The sequence below is a fragment of the Mus musculus genome, chromosome 12 (assembly GCF_000001635.26).
Source record: "Mus musculus strain C57BL/6J chromosome 12, GRCm38.p6 C57BL/6J".
NCBI lineage: Eukaryota > Metazoa > Chordata > Mammalia > Rodentia > Muridae > Mus > Mus musculus.
The window spans coordinates 104,685,842-104,705,523 of NC_000078.6; the positions used below are offsets into that span (position 1 = coordinate 104,685,842).

At 45.4% G+C, this 19,682-nt stretch overlaps 1 protein-coding gene across 7 annotated transcripts in view; it reads right to left on the bottom strand.

Annotated features, from left to right (window-relative positions):
• Positions 1 to 1,898: 1,898 nt before the first annotated feature.
• Positions 1,899 to 19,682, bottom strand: part of Dicer1 (dicer 1, ribonuclease type III) — a 64,229-nt gene continuing 46,445 nt past the window's right edge. For 5 of the 7 annotated variants that reach the window (XM_006515611.4, XM_006515608.4, XM_006515609.4 and 2 more), the window contains 10 exons: positions 19,212 to 19,394; positions 18,878 to 18,983; positions 18,225 to 18,400; positions 16,561 to 17,341; positions 14,524 to 14,679; positions 10,433 to 11,303; positions 8,637 to 8,905; positions 6,462 to 6,624; positions 6,286 to 6,361; positions 2,411 to 5,917 (listed from right to left, as the gene is read on the bottom strand). In XM_006515611.4, coding sequence (XP_006515674.1) covers positions 5,752 to 5,917; positions 6,286 to 6,361; positions 6,462 to 6,624; positions 8,637 to 8,905; positions 10,433 to 11,303; positions 14,524 to 14,679; positions 16,561 to 17,341; positions 18,225 to 18,400; positions 18,878 to 18,983; positions 19,212 to 19,394 — 2,947 coding nt within the window. In that variant the 3' untranslated portion in view covers positions 2,411 to 5,751. Of the gene's footprint in view, positions 5,918 to 6,285; positions 6,362 to 6,461; positions 6,625 to 8,636; positions 8,906 to 10,432; positions 11,304 to 14,523; positions 14,680 to 16,560; positions 17,342 to 18,224; positions 18,401 to 18,877; positions 18,984 to 19,211; positions 19,395 to 19,682 lie in introns of all 7 variants that reach the window. The other 2 variants (NM_148948.2, XM_017314997.2) reach the window with 2 other exon arrangements.

Sequence of the window (19,682 nt, forward strand, 5' to 3'; positions counted from 1 at the left end):
ATGCAGCCCTCTGATATGTATTGCACTCAGGCATAAACCAACCTGAAAAGACCTGCAAAGAACACTAATTTCACCCGCAACTGCTCAACCATCCTTAGCCAGCAGCACGCTTTAAATCTATTTGTTGCCGTATTGCATCTGTTCATATCTCTAGATTCCATCCATCTCCATTCCACTGGGTAGATTTACCTCTGCACCAAAGGAATTGAGGATGAAGGCAAGTCTATGTTGAGTGCGAGCAGCTCACTGAAATCAGTTTCTCAGAAATACCAGAGAATATTTTGGAGATGTGTGTGACTAACCCCCACTTCACCAGCTAGTGACTTTCTAGCTAGACTCTGCTGTTCATAGGCCAACCACCATCCCACCAACTGCTGCCAAGAGAAGCTGAGTTCCCAGGCCAGAATGCATGCTGATGGCTCTATAGGGTGAGAATAGCATCATGGGCCATGCTTTGGCTGTGAGGTAGGTGCACATACATGCTGGTGTGTGAACGTGCATGCAGTCTGCACTTTAGACCTGAAGCCAGTGTAGCTCTCTAATGGAAAGAACTACTTTTCTCACCCCTCTCCCATCTGTCAACCAGCCTGTGGCCCTTCCGCTTGCATTAGTTCTTTGTCAGAATCTTGAAAGACTTAGACAGACACTGCAATCTCAAGCTCACTGCTCCCTCCCTGGGCTTCATCAGTTCGTGGTCTGTGTGTGTACGTGTACTAATAACCGGCATCTGGGAGGGACTTAGAGACAATCAAGCTCAAAGCAGCTTTTCACAGGACCCCTTCTTTACCTTAAAGCCAGGTAAACTAGCAGGCCACCCAGCAGCAGCCAGGCCATCAGAACTACCCCAGCCTGCTCACACCATCTTCTTGAAGCTGCTTTTCTGATTCTGTCAGGGAACAGAGTCTAAGTGTGGACCTATCCCAGGATGCCCAAACTTTAGCCCTCTAGGTAGCATAGGTCTGCTGCCTAGTCCTCCCCTCTACTTCTCACCACAGGCCCACAAGCTTTTAGCTGAAGTCCTTGAGGCCAATGCAGGCTCCGCTGCAGGCCTGCTGAGTCAGACTATTTCCCATGTACCTCACAGCACCCATCCCAGGCCCCTCTGCAGGTGAAGAGGCACAGGCTAGGGGGGTGGAGGCTACTCAGTTCTTCGGGCTTTGTACCAAATCTAAGTTGACTCTCAGTGCATTCTAAACTTGAGAATTCAGAACCAGGGAGAGGGAGAAGAAGAGGGAGGCAGGGAAGGAAGAAGGGAGAGAATGAGAGGGGGAGGCGGGAAACTCCTTGTACGCATTAGTGATTACTGGCTGACTACTTTAGGAATTACAAGAAAACAAAACCAAGCAGACAACCCCGACAGACTGTTCTCCAATCTGCAAGTTTTACTAAAAAGTACCGCGGGAGTGCAGACTCAGAGCGCTGCCATGCGAAAGTGGCAAGGGAACGAGCATCACATCGCTGGTAAAGCCTCCTAAGAAACCAGAGAAGAAACTACAGGCTACACACTTCCCATCTCACAGCCCGGTGACCCCTCTTCTCGTTACTGACTTTTGGAAATGTTAAAAGCTTAAACTAATAAAACCTTCACTTACGCAACAATGCAGAAATGTGTTGTAAGGATTGGGAAGTGGACATTCTGTCTACTTTGTTTCAAACTAACCTAATTCAATAAGGAACCCATCAAGTAAGTCAGAGGCATTCCAAGAGCTGGCAGCCATCAATCGGCATGGCGGGATTTCAGACAACTGTTACGGTGTCGTGTCGTTTCTCAGGAGAATGTGAACGAGCTTGTCTACTGAATGAAAACCCTTGGAGACCACTTTCTGCTACCACAGCTGAACTGGTTACATTGCACCAAGTATAAACATTAAAACAAAAAAACAAAGCTAAAGACACAGTGTGAACAGACAATAACTTTATTGACTACAATTATTAAAAAGAAAAAGAAAAACAAAACAAAACGGAAAAGCTAAAGGTAACTGTGGTCCATAGGTGCTGGCACAGCTCTGCAGTGATAGCTGTGTGCATGGATACAGGTTTCTTTAGAAGGCTGCAGAGTGTGATGTGATTCCGTTTCTTGTCGGCAGAACACTCAGCCTGACTCCGTTAGTCATTTCCCTTTATTTACAGCACAAAAGGCAGATATGTTCTTCCCTTCACCTCAGTGCTTCTGCTATGGAACCAGCAGCCAAGGCAAATTCTGAGGCCATGTATGACATTTAAACTGTCTGTGGTTGTTTATCAAAGAAAGACAGACAAGAAAATAATGAGTCAAATAATAACTGCAAATTAGTTTGAGGTGATCATTTTCCCTGCCAGTGGACAGCACTCCGTCTCCATGGCAGACACACTACCTTTACAGTCATTTTAACTATCCTTGGTCTCAAACATATCTTTAAAATGTCTCACGTACAATATAAAATACAGAATTTATTGAGAAATAATTAAATTCCAGAGAAGCAATCAGCAGATGGGAAGCTATGGGTTCTTGGGCGTTGTTAAGCACAGAGGAGACACACAGAGCCCGAGGTGGCTAAGGATGCGGCTGTAGGCTCAGCTCAGGGTCTGTGAAATAAAGGTGCAAGGCCTCGGATTGCCAGCAGTTAAGTTTGTGCAGGAGGACTAGGTGCCTTCACCGAGCAAGGAGTAGTTTTAAATCAACAGGCCCCACGAGCAAAGCGGGTGGTTGTGGGTTTTTGACTGGTCTCCCTCCACGCTCTCAGCCACTGTCTGGTGGCTGCTGGTGACTGTACACGGGAACTGAGCGGCAGAACCGAAGCAGCCTCAAGTCCCTGCTAATTACACAGGGTGTCTGCATCTTTCTGAGGACGGACTACTGTCGAGAAAATAAAAACATCGGTATTTTAAACGATAATTATAGGAGTGTTAGAGGTTATTCTAAATTTAATCATTTCACATAATATGAACGAAAAAAAGAAGAAACGTAACCAAAACATTTAAAAAGCATAATTAAGTGTTCAGTCAACAAATCTCTGCCATGCTTTCAACTTTACAGATAAAAGAAAATGTCACAGACAAAAATAATAACAGTTCAAATGTGCAATTGTGTGACAAGCTGCAGGCATCCCAGAATGTTCTCAAGTCGGAACCGCGGTGAGGCCCAAGCATGGCCTCCCCTCTGGGTTAAGCGTGAGTGCCGGAGCACTGCCCAGCCTGTGCCACACAGACACAACCCAACAGAGGACAGGGCCTCACTCACTCTGCCTGCCTGGGATTGCAAAAGGGCCACAGGGGACGGCCCAACAGTGCAGTGCCCGCCGAGCTCGCATGCAGCCACAGGATCTGTGCAGCTGCTTCCTCCTCATGGGCGCTGGCTGTCTCCTCCTCCTCCTCCTGCTACACCAGTGGAGGAGGCTCATGGAGTCATCGAGGGAGGGGGCAGAACAACTTTTTCTCTAAAATGCAAAGTCTTTCAACCAGCGAACCTGGGGACAACCCCCAACACAAACAAACGCACTCCTGATCGCGCGTCTAACTCATACTTTTGATTTTTCGGACTTGGTCTCTGGGTAAATCACAGTATGATTCAAACTAGTTATCAGGTACTTTTATCTAACAGCAATCAAAAAAAGAAGGAAGAAAGAAAAAGAAAAACAGCCCAAGTTTGCTATTGATACAACATTCTGAATAGTGGCAAAACATTTGAGCCCTGAGAATGGATGAACGAAGCATATCCAATTCTGAACTTTTCAATATTAACAAAAAATACTCTCCTTATGTTACAAAATATACTGAGGCATTTTCTTCTTCCACCAGGAATCCAAGTGTGAAACCATCTGCTTTTGGTGCCAGGATGCCAGAGCATCCATCCCAGGACATAAATGCACGAATCACAATGCAGAGAATCAGGTAGTTTATAAATCCCCAAGGACTGTGATAAGACAACAAACTCCACCTCCCACAATCCCACCCCACCTTACTATCTGACTATACAAATTATAGCTACAACATTCAAAAGATCACCTGGTTTGCACATGCTAGGATGTCTTGCATTAAGGTTTGTGTGTGTGTGTGCGCGCGCATGGGGGAGAGGGATGTTCTAAGTCAAACAGACAACTACAATCGCACGTTAGAATTAAATACTTAAGATGAGTCAGCCAAATTAATTTCACCAAACAATAACTCAGATCCTGCTTTGCAGATGGGCAACAGCAACAGCACGTGATCCTTGGGGACGCTCACTCTCCCTCCCCATGGGGTTCCTGACAGCCCGAGTGCTTGCTTGCACACACACAGCATCTCTCTCTCTCTCTCTCTCTCTCTCTCTCTCTCTCTCTCTCTCTCGGGCGGGTGACTTGAACCTAAGTGCAGCATTACATGAAGCATCAGCCTCAGGAGATGTGTGGGGAACGCGAGCTACCCTGGCTCAGCCTGCTGAGACTTCAAGCGTAAGAGGGCAAATTGCAGCAAAGCTCTCCTGTGTGTCGGTGGGAGGGCACGGGCAACCCATACAGCATTTTTAAATGTAAATTAAGAGGTATTATAGTCACAGTGCAAAAAATTAAACTTCAAGCATGATACATAAACGTAGCACCAACGGGAAAATGCAGGCAAAGGGAGGGACTGAGGTGTGTAAGTGAAGAGGGGCCCACAAGCCCAGGCGAGACCTTCAGCAAATGCCTAAACAGCTTTACTTTCTGAGTCTGAGATGAACTAATGACCTAGTTTATCTAAACTGGTGACTTCTACCCCAGACGGGTTGGTCCTGGCAGTCTGCCACAATGCTGACCCCATAGGAAAGAGAGCACAGCTTTGGTGACTCTGGCAACACTGCCTAGTACAGACCTGTGGCGTGTCTAGGTACACTGCATCTCAGGCTCATTTCGTCAGAACAGCAGCTGACCGGGCATTTCCGCCACTGGGACCACCTGGCAGGAAGTTCTGAGGAAAACCGGGCATCTAGTCATGTATCCTGTCTATAATGATGCTTTAAAAATCTATATACTCACTCTGGGTTTTAGAATGTCTTCAGTACAAACAACAGAAATCCTACCTGCAATAGTTCCATTGCAAGTGCCCTAGTGAGCTGCCACCCCATTTCATCCAATGCATAATAAGGGGAAGGCAAAATAAAAAAGCAAACTATCAAGTCCTTCCTTTTAAGGCAAGAATCCTCTCTGCAGCACAATGTGGCGTCTGAAAGCCTGGCCTCCACTCACCAGCAGCCAACACGGACTCAAAATCTGTCCCTTACTATTCCGTGCAATAGTACCCGGGGTCCGCCCGGCCCCGCCTCCACTGCCCTCCACAGCACGGGGGCTTCCTTTGCACACTCTGCCCTTTTTGTTGGGCTTGACACCGCAGCAGGACAGGTATAGTGTAAGGGACCGCAAGGTCAGGACGACCCAGTTCTAGGGACTGTTAGAGGTTAAGCTCCATGGCCTCTAACACCAAGCAAAGTCGACAGAAATTAAATGTCAAAACAAACAAAACCAAAAACCTGTCAAAATGATTTTAAAACCTTGCTAACAAACACCAGGATTAAAGCACTCCTGTGACTAAGCAAAGCAGGGTGGGTAAAGAAGACAAGATTGTGTCTGCGCAAAAACTAAACCAAAATTAGTTCCAAAGAGTTTATACACATATTACATGTTTTATTCTGTTATCTATCTCATTATCAAACTTTAAATTCTGCCTTCAGTTTTCCTGTTCTGTGTCAGCCCGAACCATCCTTGTGCCGTGGAGCTGTGGTTCTGGTCCGCTGTCTTGCCGCCTGTGAGTCCGGAAGCTTCAGCTGTTAGGAACCTGAGGCTGGTTAGCTTTGAGGCTGCGGAGGGCCCTTCGTGCTGCAGCAGACTTGGCGATCCTGTAGCTCCGGCCAACACCTTTAAATTTCCCCTTTCCCACCACTTCCACGGTGACTCTGACCTTTCCATCATAAGTTCTCTCCGCTGGGCTGCAAAACCCCAGACAGTTTGAGTTAGGAATCAGAAGTATTTGTTATTACTGTCAGTCGACACCTCCAGTCCTCCTGGGCTGAGTCCCTCTTATGAGTTGACCATGTACCAGGCCTTAGCACACATAGGCCGCTCTCCCCTCCCTCCCTCCCTCCCTCCCTCCCTCCCTCCCTCCCTCCCTCCCTCCCTCCCTCCCTCCCTCCCTCAGTTTCACTTTATGAAAACAAAAAGGGGAAGAACAGCCGGTCACACCAACGTGGACGCTGAGAGGATGCAGGCCATGCAGGCGCTCTCATTCAGTAGCTACGGTTTCTTGAGAACCCTTGAGTGTAGATATGTTAGTTCTTCACGTACACACCCTGCTTACCTAAACTTGGCAGTTTCTGGTTCCATCTCGAGCAATTCTCTCACTGGAGAACGAGGCACATTTGCAGAAAACTTTTCTATAATCAGAACAATAGATTATATAAGGTGACTAAAGGCCCTAGAAGCATTTTAAATAGTGTTCTTGTATACACCAGGGGGAAAGAGCCCGCACTGTACCTATTAGAGGCTGCATCATCGGATAGTACACCTGCCAGACCACCTCCAGAGACATCCCACTGTCCATATAAATGGCACCAGCAAGAGACTCAAAAATGTCCCCCATGGCCTTGGGGACTTCGATATCCTCTTCTTTCTCCTCATCCTCCTCGGATCTCCTAAGCTATTGAAGAAAAGTGACTTGTCAAATAGGGCACCTTCAAAGACTATCTACCCCAGACTGGCTTCTCTTAGCTGCCTTTTACTATTTCACAATCGTAACCAACGCCCAGGTGCACCTGACTCACGGCAGTGGGCATTCCAAAGCCACCTTCCCAAGAGCCAGAGACAAGGACCTGATGCCAGCAAAGGGAAAACCCTTGCAAACCAGAACAGAACTTAGGTGTAATCTAGAGTTGCAAGATAAACATGGTCACAATCACCTGTAACCAAGTAACTGCCTTTCTCAGAAAAGGCACCCCTCAGCACCCAGCAAGAGCAGCGCGGGGACGAGGTTAGAGACTAGCACTCTTTGGGCGGAGGAACCCTTTCGGAAGCTCTTCCCCCCAGTCGCCCTGTCACTGAAACATGAACTGCACTCACTCTGACAGCATGGCCGACACAGTGCATCCTCAGATCCACGGGATAAAACAACCCCTGTGTAAAGCCTACAAGCCTTCAGGGCGCCAGCCCCGCCTCTGGCCATAGCTAACTGCACGCACAGGCCTCTGCCTCACACTCATAGTCACTGTGCAGCCTAACGAAAGCTGCTCAAACCCCTAGAAGGATCATTTAAGGGAACGAGCCATCTCAAGATGATCACGGCAGCACCAGTCCTCAGCTGCAAGCACAGCACGTGAGGGAGCAGCTGTAGTGTGCGGAGCTCCAGCCTCTGTACATTAAGTCTGGACTCCTTAGCAACAGTTATCGCCAAATGCTAATGCTGACCACGCAAGGGCTGCATAACTAACTAGACAGCTCCAATTCTCTTTTTTTATTTACTTGGATTTTCTAACAACAACAAAGCACAAATTACTGTAGAAGAGAAGGAAGGAAAGGAGAAAATTTCAACTCGTACATAAATTAGTAAACGTATTAAATGTTGATACATCCATATTCCCTGGCTCTGGGATAAAAGACAATGTCAACCCTGGCAGGTTTAGCTCCCTCTTCTTACAGCTAAGGAAGCTGAGAGCCACAAAGATAGACTTCCTTAAGACAAAATAGTTCAGTTAGAACAGCCAGATATTTGCAGCTAGTACACAGGAAGGGCAGTAAAAGAACGCTGAAAGAGCAGCAAAGCTGACTAGCCCCTCGCTGCATCCAAAGACAACTTGAATTGAATTTTAGTGAGCTCCTCAAACTTAACTGTTTGTAAAGAATGAAACAGAAACCTACACAGGACAGGTCGGCCCCCATCACTTGGATTTGGGCTGTGACTGCTAAGGCACAGGAGCAGGAGCTCTGCTGTTTGGCTGCCAGGGCTTTAGCCCCAGACTTACTGCTCTCCAACAGTTTGCAGCCACTGAAGAGCTGGCAAAAATTAAAATGACAACAGTGACCTGAGAATAAATCCCTCTAGTGGGATGGAAGCTCCTAGGGTCCTGGGTGCAGGAAGCTGAGCACTATCCCTGCCTACAAAGAGCCAGAGCACTGCAGCACACACACACCGAAGCACACACACTGGAGCCAAGCAGCCCAGCCCAGCGGCAGATGCCTCCCGGCACCCACTTCAGTTTGTTTTTCAATAAGAGTTCCCGAGTTCCCACTTCAACAATGCAAGTGTACATTTGTGAGGTTTACCTGAGATGCTACCAAATATTTGTGACCCACTTAGAAAAGACAGGATCAGATCATCCTGTGGTGTCAGAGAGGCTAAGGCCACTTTGGGGCATGGGAGGAGGTGTACGTCTACAATTGTCTATGCCTGCTGTAGGAGCCTCACTGAGGTAACTGAAAACCCAGGCTCCTTGTCTGAATGACCACGTGGTCCATGGGGTGGGCAGCCCCATCTCAAAGGCCTACCTGAGTAAGGCAAGTCATTCTCGGCTCGCTTGGAGATCAGGCAGCATGGGGGCACCCTGGTCCTGGCCTGCAACTATCCCTCTGGACAGCCAGGAGTCAGGACTCAATCTGCCCAAACTCGCAGTCGGCTGCTTCCCTCAGCACCGAGTTCACAGTTTAAACAGCACTAACCTCAGAGTCCATTCCTTGCATTTCGTTCTTCTCAAGCTGAAACTTCACAAAGTCATCAATAACATGAAAGAGCTCAGGAGAGACAGCTTTAAAGTACTTGTGGTAGTCATACTTCACAGCCAATGATGCAAAGATGGTGTTATTGACAAGGGCAGAGCGCAAGTCAGTCAAGACCCCTGGAGAATGCTGCCGTGGGTCTTCATAAAGGTGCTTGGTTATGAGGTAGTCCAAAATCGCATCTCCCAGGAATTCTAAGCGCTGGTAACAATCTGCGCAGAGATCCAAAGTGCAATGATGAGCCTGCATGAGCACATGCACTTCTGCACACTATCTGCACGGGAGCCGACAGAAAAGCTGCAGTCCTAGGCTCCTTGAGATTTCTACTGAGGAACATTTTCATTTACCTTTCTTAGTGAAATTATTGGGCATATACTCACTAATGCACCTGGAAGTTTTAATGGTAATTGAAAGCATATTATACATAAATTGGGTCATATAATTTCCAGTGCCCAAATAATATGCTTATTTTTGAGGGGGGGAAAGCCACTTTCCAGATGCAATCCAAGTCATAGCTCTCCTTTCCCTGGGCACTATACCAGCCAGGCGGGCACTGGGCATCCCTCCACCACCATCTCTCTCACCATGTTGGCATCTCAGGAAAGCCATCCATGGCACACATGCCTTCTGTCCACTGCCATCGAGGCAGTGTGTCAGCCACACTCTGCAATGTGTGCTAAGTGACATAATTCCTTAATACTTCCCTCTTATATATTACATGGGACAGCAGCAGGGAAAACATGACTCTTCAACTCAAACTCAAACGCACTGGACTTGACAAACCTAGGGACTAAGAAAGAATTGTGTGCTAGGGCACAACACTCAGACAAAAAGAATGCTTGTCAGAATGAAAACGCGTCCAGGGCGGATCAGAACCTTGATTTCCTCAAAGCCATTAAAAGAATCCACTGAGCTGAGAGAATGAGGCTGGGACAGAAGTGACCTGTTCCAGAGTATCCAGTGGGGAAGAGGCAAAAAGAGACAAGCCAGGCTAGAGCCCAGGCCTCAGAGTTTCCAGCAATGGATGGAGACCACACCATTTCCTCTCCACAAAGAAAAGCAGGCTTTACTTTGGACCGTCACTGTCAGGATTAATATTTTGCAAACAGCTTTAACCTACATGATTTTTACCATCCAAACCACACACAAGCTTTTTGTTTTGCTTTGATATGCTTGATATTCTCACACAGAAAGCAAGAGATAAGCTTTATCTGGGTTCACCAGCTGAAGCTGTCTGGTTCTAGGGACCCTCTTAGGTATCAAGAGGGAAAAAAAGCATTGTACAGTGGGAAGCAATGACCCCTTCCTATAGAATGGTTCTGTTTAAATTTCTCATCTTTAGATTTAAAAAGACAAGAGAGGTGCCTTTCGTTTAGGAACAACAAAAAGATGAAGAAATACATGCCACATATGTGAGTAAAACAAGAAGCTAAAGCCACAACTGAGCCTAAGAAAGGTATTTAGGTAGCAAACACCAGAGCTTGGATTTCTACACATGCAGCATGTAAGATGCCATGCGTGAGAGGATACAGGAGCCACACCCAGCACTCACATCACCACGCAGTCTTACTCCCCAGCAGACGGGGCATTAGAGTTCTGCTTTCTTTTACTTCCTCCCCCAGCCATGCATCCGTACTGAGCACTAAGACTGTGCATGCACAGATCTTATTTGTGTAAGACCAAAACAAGACACAAAGTCTCCTGCTTTGGGACAGGAGAGTGGCCCTGGAGCTCCTTACCAGTGATAGTGTTGTAGTGGTAGGAGGCGTGTGTAAAAGCCTGCAGAAGATAAGCCTTATTCTTGAATCTATAGTTAATTTTCTTCTCAAAAGTTTCAAACCCAGATATCAGGTGGTTGAGGGTTTTCTCTGCGTCTGGATGGTCAAACATGCACCTCGGTGGGATCTTCAGGCAGCCGTACTCCAAGTCTTTCCCTGCAGAGGAGCGTGGGCCAACTGGAGAGGCACAGCTCCCTGAAAGGCTCTTTTGTTGGCTGCTTCCGTTCTCCTGAGCAGGGTCCAAGGCCTTCTCCCGGCTGGTCCTTTTGATTACTGGGAGCACCTTCAGCCCCAGCGAACAGAGGAAGAGCTGAGCAGCCCTCTCGCCGCAGCTGGTTAAGTAGCAGCCCAGCAGGGCCTCCACACAGTCCGCTATGCTCTTGTCAGCAATGCACTGCTCCGTGTGCAAGTCGTAAGAAATGGACTGCTTCCCTGTGTCGACGCCACAGTTCTCTTCTGATGGATTCCAGAAACCTACCACAAAGTCATCCTCTTCAACGGCTTTGCTAGGATCCAGATAGCACATCGCATCCCAAGAGCTGTAATCAAAATCCTCAAGGCCCGAGGCAAACGGCATACTGCCCAAGGAGGCCTTCTTGGGCATCTTCCATTCGTATGCAGAGTCGGAGGCTGAGAAGGGCGACAGAGAGATTTTCCTCACGAAGGCGCCCGAGCCCATGAGCATGCTGTCTATAAACTGGATATGCTCCTGGTCATACTCCAGGAAGTCGTCCTCATCCTCGGCCTCCTCCTTGGGGGCCCTCCACGTCAGGTCCTCCTCCTCCTCACAGGCCTCACCCAGTTTGCCATTAGCCAGCAAGCAGTCTTTTGTCTGAAACGGGGACGGGGAAGGAGGAGAGACAGAGCTGCTGTTTTTAAAAGGGTTTGAAACTCAATAAAAGCAAGGGTTATGGATAATTTCAAATGACAACCACAAATACTGAAAGGCAACTTTTAAAAATCATGGCCATTTGTTTTCAATTAACATAAAATAAGTTATTTAATCATATAAACAAAGTCAAACATGCTCTTTGAATGCTCATTTTCTAAGTTATAAAATGACCTTTATCCAGTATAAATCTGTAAGTGAAGAATTCTGAACAAGGATGAAGTTAAATTGATATCCACCATGCAGATGTCAAGTGAGCGGCCAGACTGCAAGGATAGCCGAGCCCTGCGGTGCCGAGCGGAATCTTCCATTGGCTATCAGCATTTGAATGTGGTTGCTTGACTTTCAAAACCAACAAAATGAAATTCCAGATGTAGAAAGAGCACTATCTTTACAATTAATAACATAATATAAAAGCAGACAAAATTATTTTTAAAACCCTTTATCACTAAAAACTATAGGAGGGCATTATAACAGTTTCTCTCTCTACTTCCACTTCAAATCAAAAAACATTTGCTCCAATGTAAAACTAAACTGCTTTGCTTAAAAACTAAAAACTAAACAAGCCCATTGAAAGAGGATATGAATTTGGGAAATTATTCTTTCGCCCTCTGTTCAGAGCTGTGGTACTCAGGCCAACAGGTCATAGCAGGCTGACAAAACAGAAGAAAAATTAGACTAAAATGGAACAAAACAATCCCATTTCTGTCAAAATCTTTGCTAAATCCAATTTCTTTGACAAAAGCTGTTTGTGAGTGACAACTTTAATAATGGGCTATGATTCAGCAGTGACCTCATCTTCTGCAATGCTAAGATACCACCCAATCTCTGCAATGCCATAAAGTCACACACAGCGCCACCACCCTACTTGAGGGCAAATGCAGGACTGTAAACTTCAACTTTGAATGGAACAACTTTCCAGGGAATTGTGACAAAACGCTTTCAAACTATTTTCCATGTGACTTTAAAACAAGCATACATCTCAGTTTAAACCAGACTCACAAAAGATAGAAACTCTGTATTTGCCTGAAAGAAAAATAGCTTTGAGTCTAGCCATGTAACCACATGCAATCACTAAAAAAATAAACCAAAAAAAAATATTTTTTTTTGAAAAATAAAAAACACTAAACATCAACAGGGGCCCAAGGGATGGCTCAGAGATTAAGAATACTGGCTGCTCTTGGCAGGCGATCTGGGTTCAGTTCCCAGCACCAACATGGCAGTTTATAACCAACTCTAATGAGGGTTGCAGGTGATCCAACTCCCTCTTCTGGCCTCTACAGGCACCAGTATCTACAAGGTGAATAGACACCTTGTACAGACCAAGTACCCAGCTATCAGCAAACCTCAAGAAACTATCCCATTTTTCCAAGATAACATGAAAGACTTTAACTAATGTCTGTTTCTGTTTGTTTTGTTTGAGACAGGATCTAACTGTGTAGCCTTGGGTGGCCTGGAACTCACTATGTAAAACCAGGTTGGCCTTGAACTCTGAGACCCACCTACCTCTGTATCCCAAGTGATGGGAAAAGCATGTGCCACCACATCAGCTTTATTATTTAGGTCTTAAGACAAGATGGGCCAACTTGACATTATTTAGCCTGAGGTTGTAAACTGCAGAGTTCCTGCATAAATCATGCCCTGTAACATGGTGCTGTCACCCAGTGATCCTGCGCTGTCTTCTACATCCCTGGCACTGTGCAGACTCTTCATTTTCACAAGGAGTTATACTTCAAAGATGCTCTCCAAAACACAAAAGGCATTTGAAAAGTGTGTGTGTGTGTGTGTGTGTGTGTGTGTGTGTGTGTGTATCTCTTGATAGTACAGTCTACTGTTCTCACTCTCTCTCCTAGGAGGCATTCAGAGACTGAGCTGTGACCCAGGGGCAGAAGGAACTGGAAGGACCTTGCGTCCATAACCACTCCGACTCTGGGACTCCCTAGTGATTATGTGTACGGCACCAGATGAAAGTCTGAGAGTGTGTGCTAGGAACGAAGGACTGAGTCAGCAGAAAAGGACAGAAAACACAAGTCCACGCTGTAACATGTAACGCAGGAATGCCCTGGCATGTCACTGCTACCTAAAGGATCAAATATTAGACAGAAGAGGAGGCCTGCTGGCCTGTTTTTAGTAAAAATGAAGTACTTTTTCTAAGGTTCAAATTCTTCACTTTTCTAAGTGTGTGTGAGTGTGTGCATCATGTATTCGAGAGTGTGTGTATGTGTGTGTGTTATAAATTAATAGCAAATGCCATCCTCAGACTTAATTTGCATTAAAATGCTCTTAATGTTTTCCAGCTAAGTTGCATTTCTGTGATAAGTCAAATCCTACGTGAGTTATAAATAAACTCAGCAAGCAGGCCTACATCAGAGCAGGCCTCAGAGACCCACCACCTACAGACACTTAGGACTCATTGAGACAGAAATGTCAGAAACAAGGCATGGGAAGATACTAGTCACAAACCTGTAACAGAAACGGCATTATCATTAAAGCCTGAAGTAAAAATGAAATAATGCGAGCCCATTTGTCATCAATACAAAATAAATCTGGCAAGCGAGACGCCTGAACAGATGAGAACTTCAAAGAAGTACAAGACAACTGACCCCCAGCCACAAGCTGGGAGTCCAGGCCTCCGGGCTGCCCCCTGGTGGCTTGAGGACAAGACAAAGGAAGCTGTAGCTACTAAAGAGAATTCTCCAGTCTGTGGCCCGGTTTAAAGTCTTTATAGTAGTACACTGCAACCTTCCCATACAGCGGCGGCGAGCTGTCGTCAGGTTGGCAAGAGGAAATAGTTCCAAGCTAGCACTGCCCAAGCTAGTCTGTGCTGAACTGAATTCTTCCAGACACAGCCTGGAGATCACAGGTCACTGCAGAGTCACTCCAGCAAATGGCTAAGGCTACACTGTAACATGAGAGGGAAGGAATCTGAGAGGGCTCTGATTTTATTTCTAAGTGGAAACATAACAGAAGTTTATGCCTCTGGAATGGGGAGGGGAGGTAAGAGAAATCACACTGCACCAAAACCAACACTATTTCTGAAGTCACAGACGGCCTGCCAACACATGAAATATCTACTACATGGCAAACGTACAGCAGAAAGAAAACAACAAAAAACAACATTCTTCAGTCAACACAAACAAAAAGCTCCATGCTGAGAGCTTACCATTTCATCCTTTTCCCACTTCTCTGAGTTACTTTTGTCTTGGTTTACCACATAACCAGGAGGAAGCCAATTCACAGGAGGATCGAATATCGACACCACCATGCGGCTGGGCAGTCCCTTCTTCTTGCCAAGGCGATACAGGTTACAGTTGCTGACCTTCGGCAGAAAAGAGTCACAAACACTTACCCATACATGGCCATGGCTGGGAGATACAGTGTGCCAATACATTTTTGCCAGTGTTTTTGTATTGCACGATGGTCAGCAGTTATAAGGACTACACAGTTAAAATAACAACTCTAGATTTCCAAGTACTAGACAGCCTTCCACGTCAAATATTTGATCCAAAATGGAATCCACAAAAACCTAATGTATATAAACTCCTCTCCTCATAAATAAGTCAAAGAAAGAGTTCAATTTCAAAGTTTTAAATCACAGACTGACAATATGAAATTCAAGATGACAAGTGAGGCTGGGAGCAGTTGTCAAGACCATGGAACTCAAGATGTCATGATATTCTCAGTGAGAAAAGGGATGAATATGTTGTAAGGTGAGAACCATCACCATACAAAACAATTGTTATCTCTTGAGTCTAAGCATCAATAATGTGACACCAACCCTCTCACTCTCAAATATTGCTCTTTGTGTGGTGGATAGCATTCAGCACTGGAGTAAAAGGTGCTAAAGAACAGCTGCTGCGCAGGACACCACCTAGGTGGCTTTACTATCCTCCTTCCAGTCCTTTTGCCTTTCCTAATGGCTCTACCATGACCCTAATTTACTTAAAACCTGACATTTCTGTCTAGTTCTCACTTGGAGACTAGCAGCTATCACCATTAATCTCATTCCCTGTTTCTAAAACCTTACTGGAATACTTCAGGAGCCCTTTCCATGTAACTCAGATGCTACTTAGCCAGCATCTGGTACCCACAATCAGCACTGGCCACAGTCTGGTAGAAAGCGTGCAAAGAGACAGAGAAACGGTCCTTGCAATGTAGCAGGCTGTGTTTGAAACTACCACGAGTCAACACACCTCTCAGCTGTCTACCATGGAACCAATATACATAAATGTTGGTTTCCTTTTCCATGACATGTGAGAGCATCCCAAGAGGAAGACAGCAATAGGAGGAAAATATTCTAAGTCAAGAGAAAAGCTCAGTGGAACAGAAAGGCTACAACTAAGGACTTGTTGTGAGGCACAATTCCAGCAGCAGTTGGCAATGAGGACAATCCCAGGGAGGGCTAGCTTGAGCAAAGACACAGGGAAGGTTAGCTTGAAGCAAAGACACAGGCTGTCCAGAGAGCATGGAGCTTGTGTTAAGACTGGCAAGCTGGAGTTCAGGCAGGGTCTGTCTGGAAGAAGATGCTGAACCCACCTGATACCAGGCAGAGGAAACAATAAATATTTCTGCAGGAAATGAAGTGAAAAGGGTCTGAACAGACGAATGGATGAAATTTTGAGATGTTAAAGTAGTATCTTTCCTGCTTAATAGGGTCTGGTATTCTTATTTCACATGTCTCCACTGACTGATCTTCGTCTAGTAAGCAGCCCTGACAGCCTCCTCAATGTCTTCCTCCTAACCTTGCTGCCGCCACTACCCACCATGTCCACGATGTCACAGTTGTCGTGGCCTGTCTTAAGAACACTGGGAAGGCAGCCAGCAGGTGAGGCCTCTAGTCTCAGACATACTCCCCTAAATACCTGGGACTAGTGAACGACCTGGGACTAGTGAACAACCCGGTACAAGCTAATCCCACTGTCTGGGCATCAGTTTTTTCATCTGCAAAATGGTTCCTCATTTGCACAAAGGTTTATTTTAAACTGCACTTTTCCCAGTAAGAGAAGGTCAGCCCGAAGCCTGGCTGTACCACTGGTGCCCTCACGTCACTACTGGGCAATGCCTCCATGGGCTTCACTGGCCCTAATGAACTCGAATGAGTAGCAGCTGCACCGACTCACGGAGAATTCCCCATGGGTAACTTGGCCTGTTTTCAGGCACACTGAAGAAGCAACAGCCCAGAACGAGAATCGTGCCTTACCTTTTTGCTTCTCATATATGAAAGGCGGCCTTCATGAGCATCAGGGTACGTGCAAAACAGATATGTGGTGATAGCATGCTTTAAAAAGGAGTCGCCAAGCATCTCAAGCCGCTCCAGGTTAAACCCATCACTGGCATTTGACAGTGTCAAAGCCTGGAGAATCAGTCCCGGATTGGGGCCAAGAGTCCTTGAGGAGTACCCAACAGAAGGGCTCTGCTCAGAGTCCATCCTGTCCTTGAGTGCTTTAACAGCATTCATCATGGCAGGCATCGTGGACACCGCGGGGCTTCCATCTGAGGTAGATGTGTTAGCGTTCCCATCAAGGTACGTATTACTCAGTAGAGGACATTCATTGCTGGGCTTGGGCTGGTTCTCATAATTGTACAAATTCTGAATGGGATATGAGGTAGTTGGTTGTACAGGTATTTCCTGCTTGAAGTAATTCAGCTGATTTCCTTGGCAAAAGTCTCTGTTAACTAAATCATAACTGCCATTGGCAAGGTTTTTATTGTAAGAAAGACCATTAATTGCTGTAAGATCCGTTGAAACCTCACTTTGGAGCTTAGCAGGTGACTCAGCGGGCAACCTTTTGCAGTTCACAGACATTTGGTCATGGTTTTCTAAGGAGGGTCTAGTAGCACCTTGATGTGCAGCATGTTCAGGGACTACAGTTGTGCTGTGCTTACAGTAATTATCACTCTCAGCCAACGAGGAGTTACAGCTTGAGATGAAAGACTTGCTATCAATAGATTTTTTCCACCCGAAGTCTAAGTTAGGGTATCTGCAAAGACATTTTTATAACTTTCTTTCAACCCTCCAAAGGGTAAGCTCAGAAAAGCAACACTTTGAGTTAAAAGCAAACAAAGCAAGCAACTCTAAAAGTCATCCTAAGAAGAAAACGCACTTCCAAGCTTACCTGGCCCTGCCTGGGACTCTGCACACAGTCGGTTCTAATGCAGAACAGCTTACTGCTTTGACTTCTGTTTATGGTGGCAAAGCAGAGCTGACTGAGAGGACCCAACGTGGAGGTCCTGCAGTGGCTACTGGCTTAGTGGGCTCACCTCCTGAACCAAGTGAGCAGCTTCTTGCAACTTACAAACTTTCTCTGTGCCTCAATTTCTGCTCTTGGAGATGAGATCAATACATCCTATGTCAGCATAGAGCACAGAGCATGTTGTTTAAGCCTGTGTTGCAGACTGTATCAAGTACTCAGGTAGGATAACTGGGACTATTGCTCACATTACTATGTTAAGATGCTTTCAACCTCTACAACTATCTATATGACCAAACTTAATTACGACAAAGATTTCTTTGGTATACAGACGTTCACTAACAGGAAAAAAAAGTGACCAGAATAAGAAGGAGCGGAGGCTGCTGCTGCTAACATGAGGTTAGTTTTGAGAAGAACTATATCCATTCTCACCCCTATTCCAGCATCACTGCTACAGGAGCAATGATCCGGTCTCAGGGGGCTTGCTGCTCTCTAACTTGACAAGATCTCAATGGTCTAGTCTGCTACTTCAGGGATAAACAGTACAGTTTCTTTTCATGTGTTAAATGGGCACATGGTCCTTGTCATCTTTTAGAAACTATAGGAAAAATACAACTTTAACTTAATTCCATTTTGTTGCAAATCAAATTTCTGGCCAGCAACACAGGCATACCTAAAATCCACGGGAAGTGATCTGACACCCACACCAGCATCGCTGGCTGTCTGAGCTCTTAGTTCCTCTGCAGTCAGAAGGCAGTGAAGGCGATACAGTATGCTGGGGAGACAAACCGCTTTTCTCCACAGTGATGCTGGGATTGGATGTATAGCACAGAGTTCCGGAACCAGGATCTTTGAGTAAGAAAAGCACAGGCTGGTAAGTATAAAGCAAAGCAAATCATAATATAAAGACCAACTTCACTAAGGGACCATGGTGAAAATCGTAAGTGCTAGCAACACTTAACTTCTAAAACTAATCCTTTATACCTAAATGGGATTTATGAAGGTGATTCCCAATGCACCAGTGGCCAGGAAAACCCAAGTTTTACCAACAAGGATGTTCAAAGTAAACTCAATACCCATGGCGACCTTCCTAAACTCACAGGTCATTGCTATACTGATAATGTTGAAACTTCAAATTAGGTCATGCTTGAGCAGGCTGTACATATTGAAAAACGGGGACATGAATTTGAAAAAGAGTAAGGAGGGCTACACGGCAGTGCTTGCAGGGAAGAAAGAAGAGAAAAATGATGTCATCATATTATAATAACCTCAAAACTTAAAAGAAGCAATGTAAAACCCTTAGTCCCGTGACTAGCACCTCATTACCTGTTTGTTCTGCAGACTTTCCCATTTGGCCTTCCTCTTCTCAGCACTGCTTAGAGGAAGTGCTTTCCCCTTCTGATTCAAATGCCGAGGTGTCAAAAGGTTCAGTCTATACAAATTTCAGAACAATTTTATCAAAAAGCAAACTAAAGTACACCTCCCAGTGGTTAGAACTCCAACTTAGGTATGCCTACACATTCCCTAAGTTGCTCTGTCAGCACACTCCTCTACAACACAGACAAGTCTGTCCAAAGGGGCCATGAGCAGGCAGAGGTACAGTGAACCCTACAAAGCAAGCCCCCCTGTGCAACCTCAGTATCATGTCTGTGGCTCTTACCTGGAAGATGTGTGGTCAACATCCAGCAGTGGCTGGTTGAGATTGGTCAGGTCAAGGTTATACTTTGTTTTATAATATTCTGCAAAAGTTTCATATTCAGGGGAAGGAAATTTACTGAGTGGGGTAAGATCCGTATATACATCAGCTACATAAAATCGATGAGGCTGATCAAAATTGCGGTATCTAAAAATAAAGAAAATTAATCAAGTTGCCTTTTGTGTAACTCAACTATCTTCAAAGTACAACTATTTTAATATGGAAACACATCATTGAGAGTTCAAATAATTAAATGTAAATAGCATTAATGAGAATTTAAATTCCAAAAAAAAAATATTTCAAGAATTTGAGAATAAAAACTATATTTCTGTTAAGTAAAACAAGCTCTCCATTTCCCCCTTATTCTTCTTCTAAATGTCTTTCCTTTGATAATCTTAAAAGCTAAATAAATAGTTCCTGCAAATATTTGCTTCA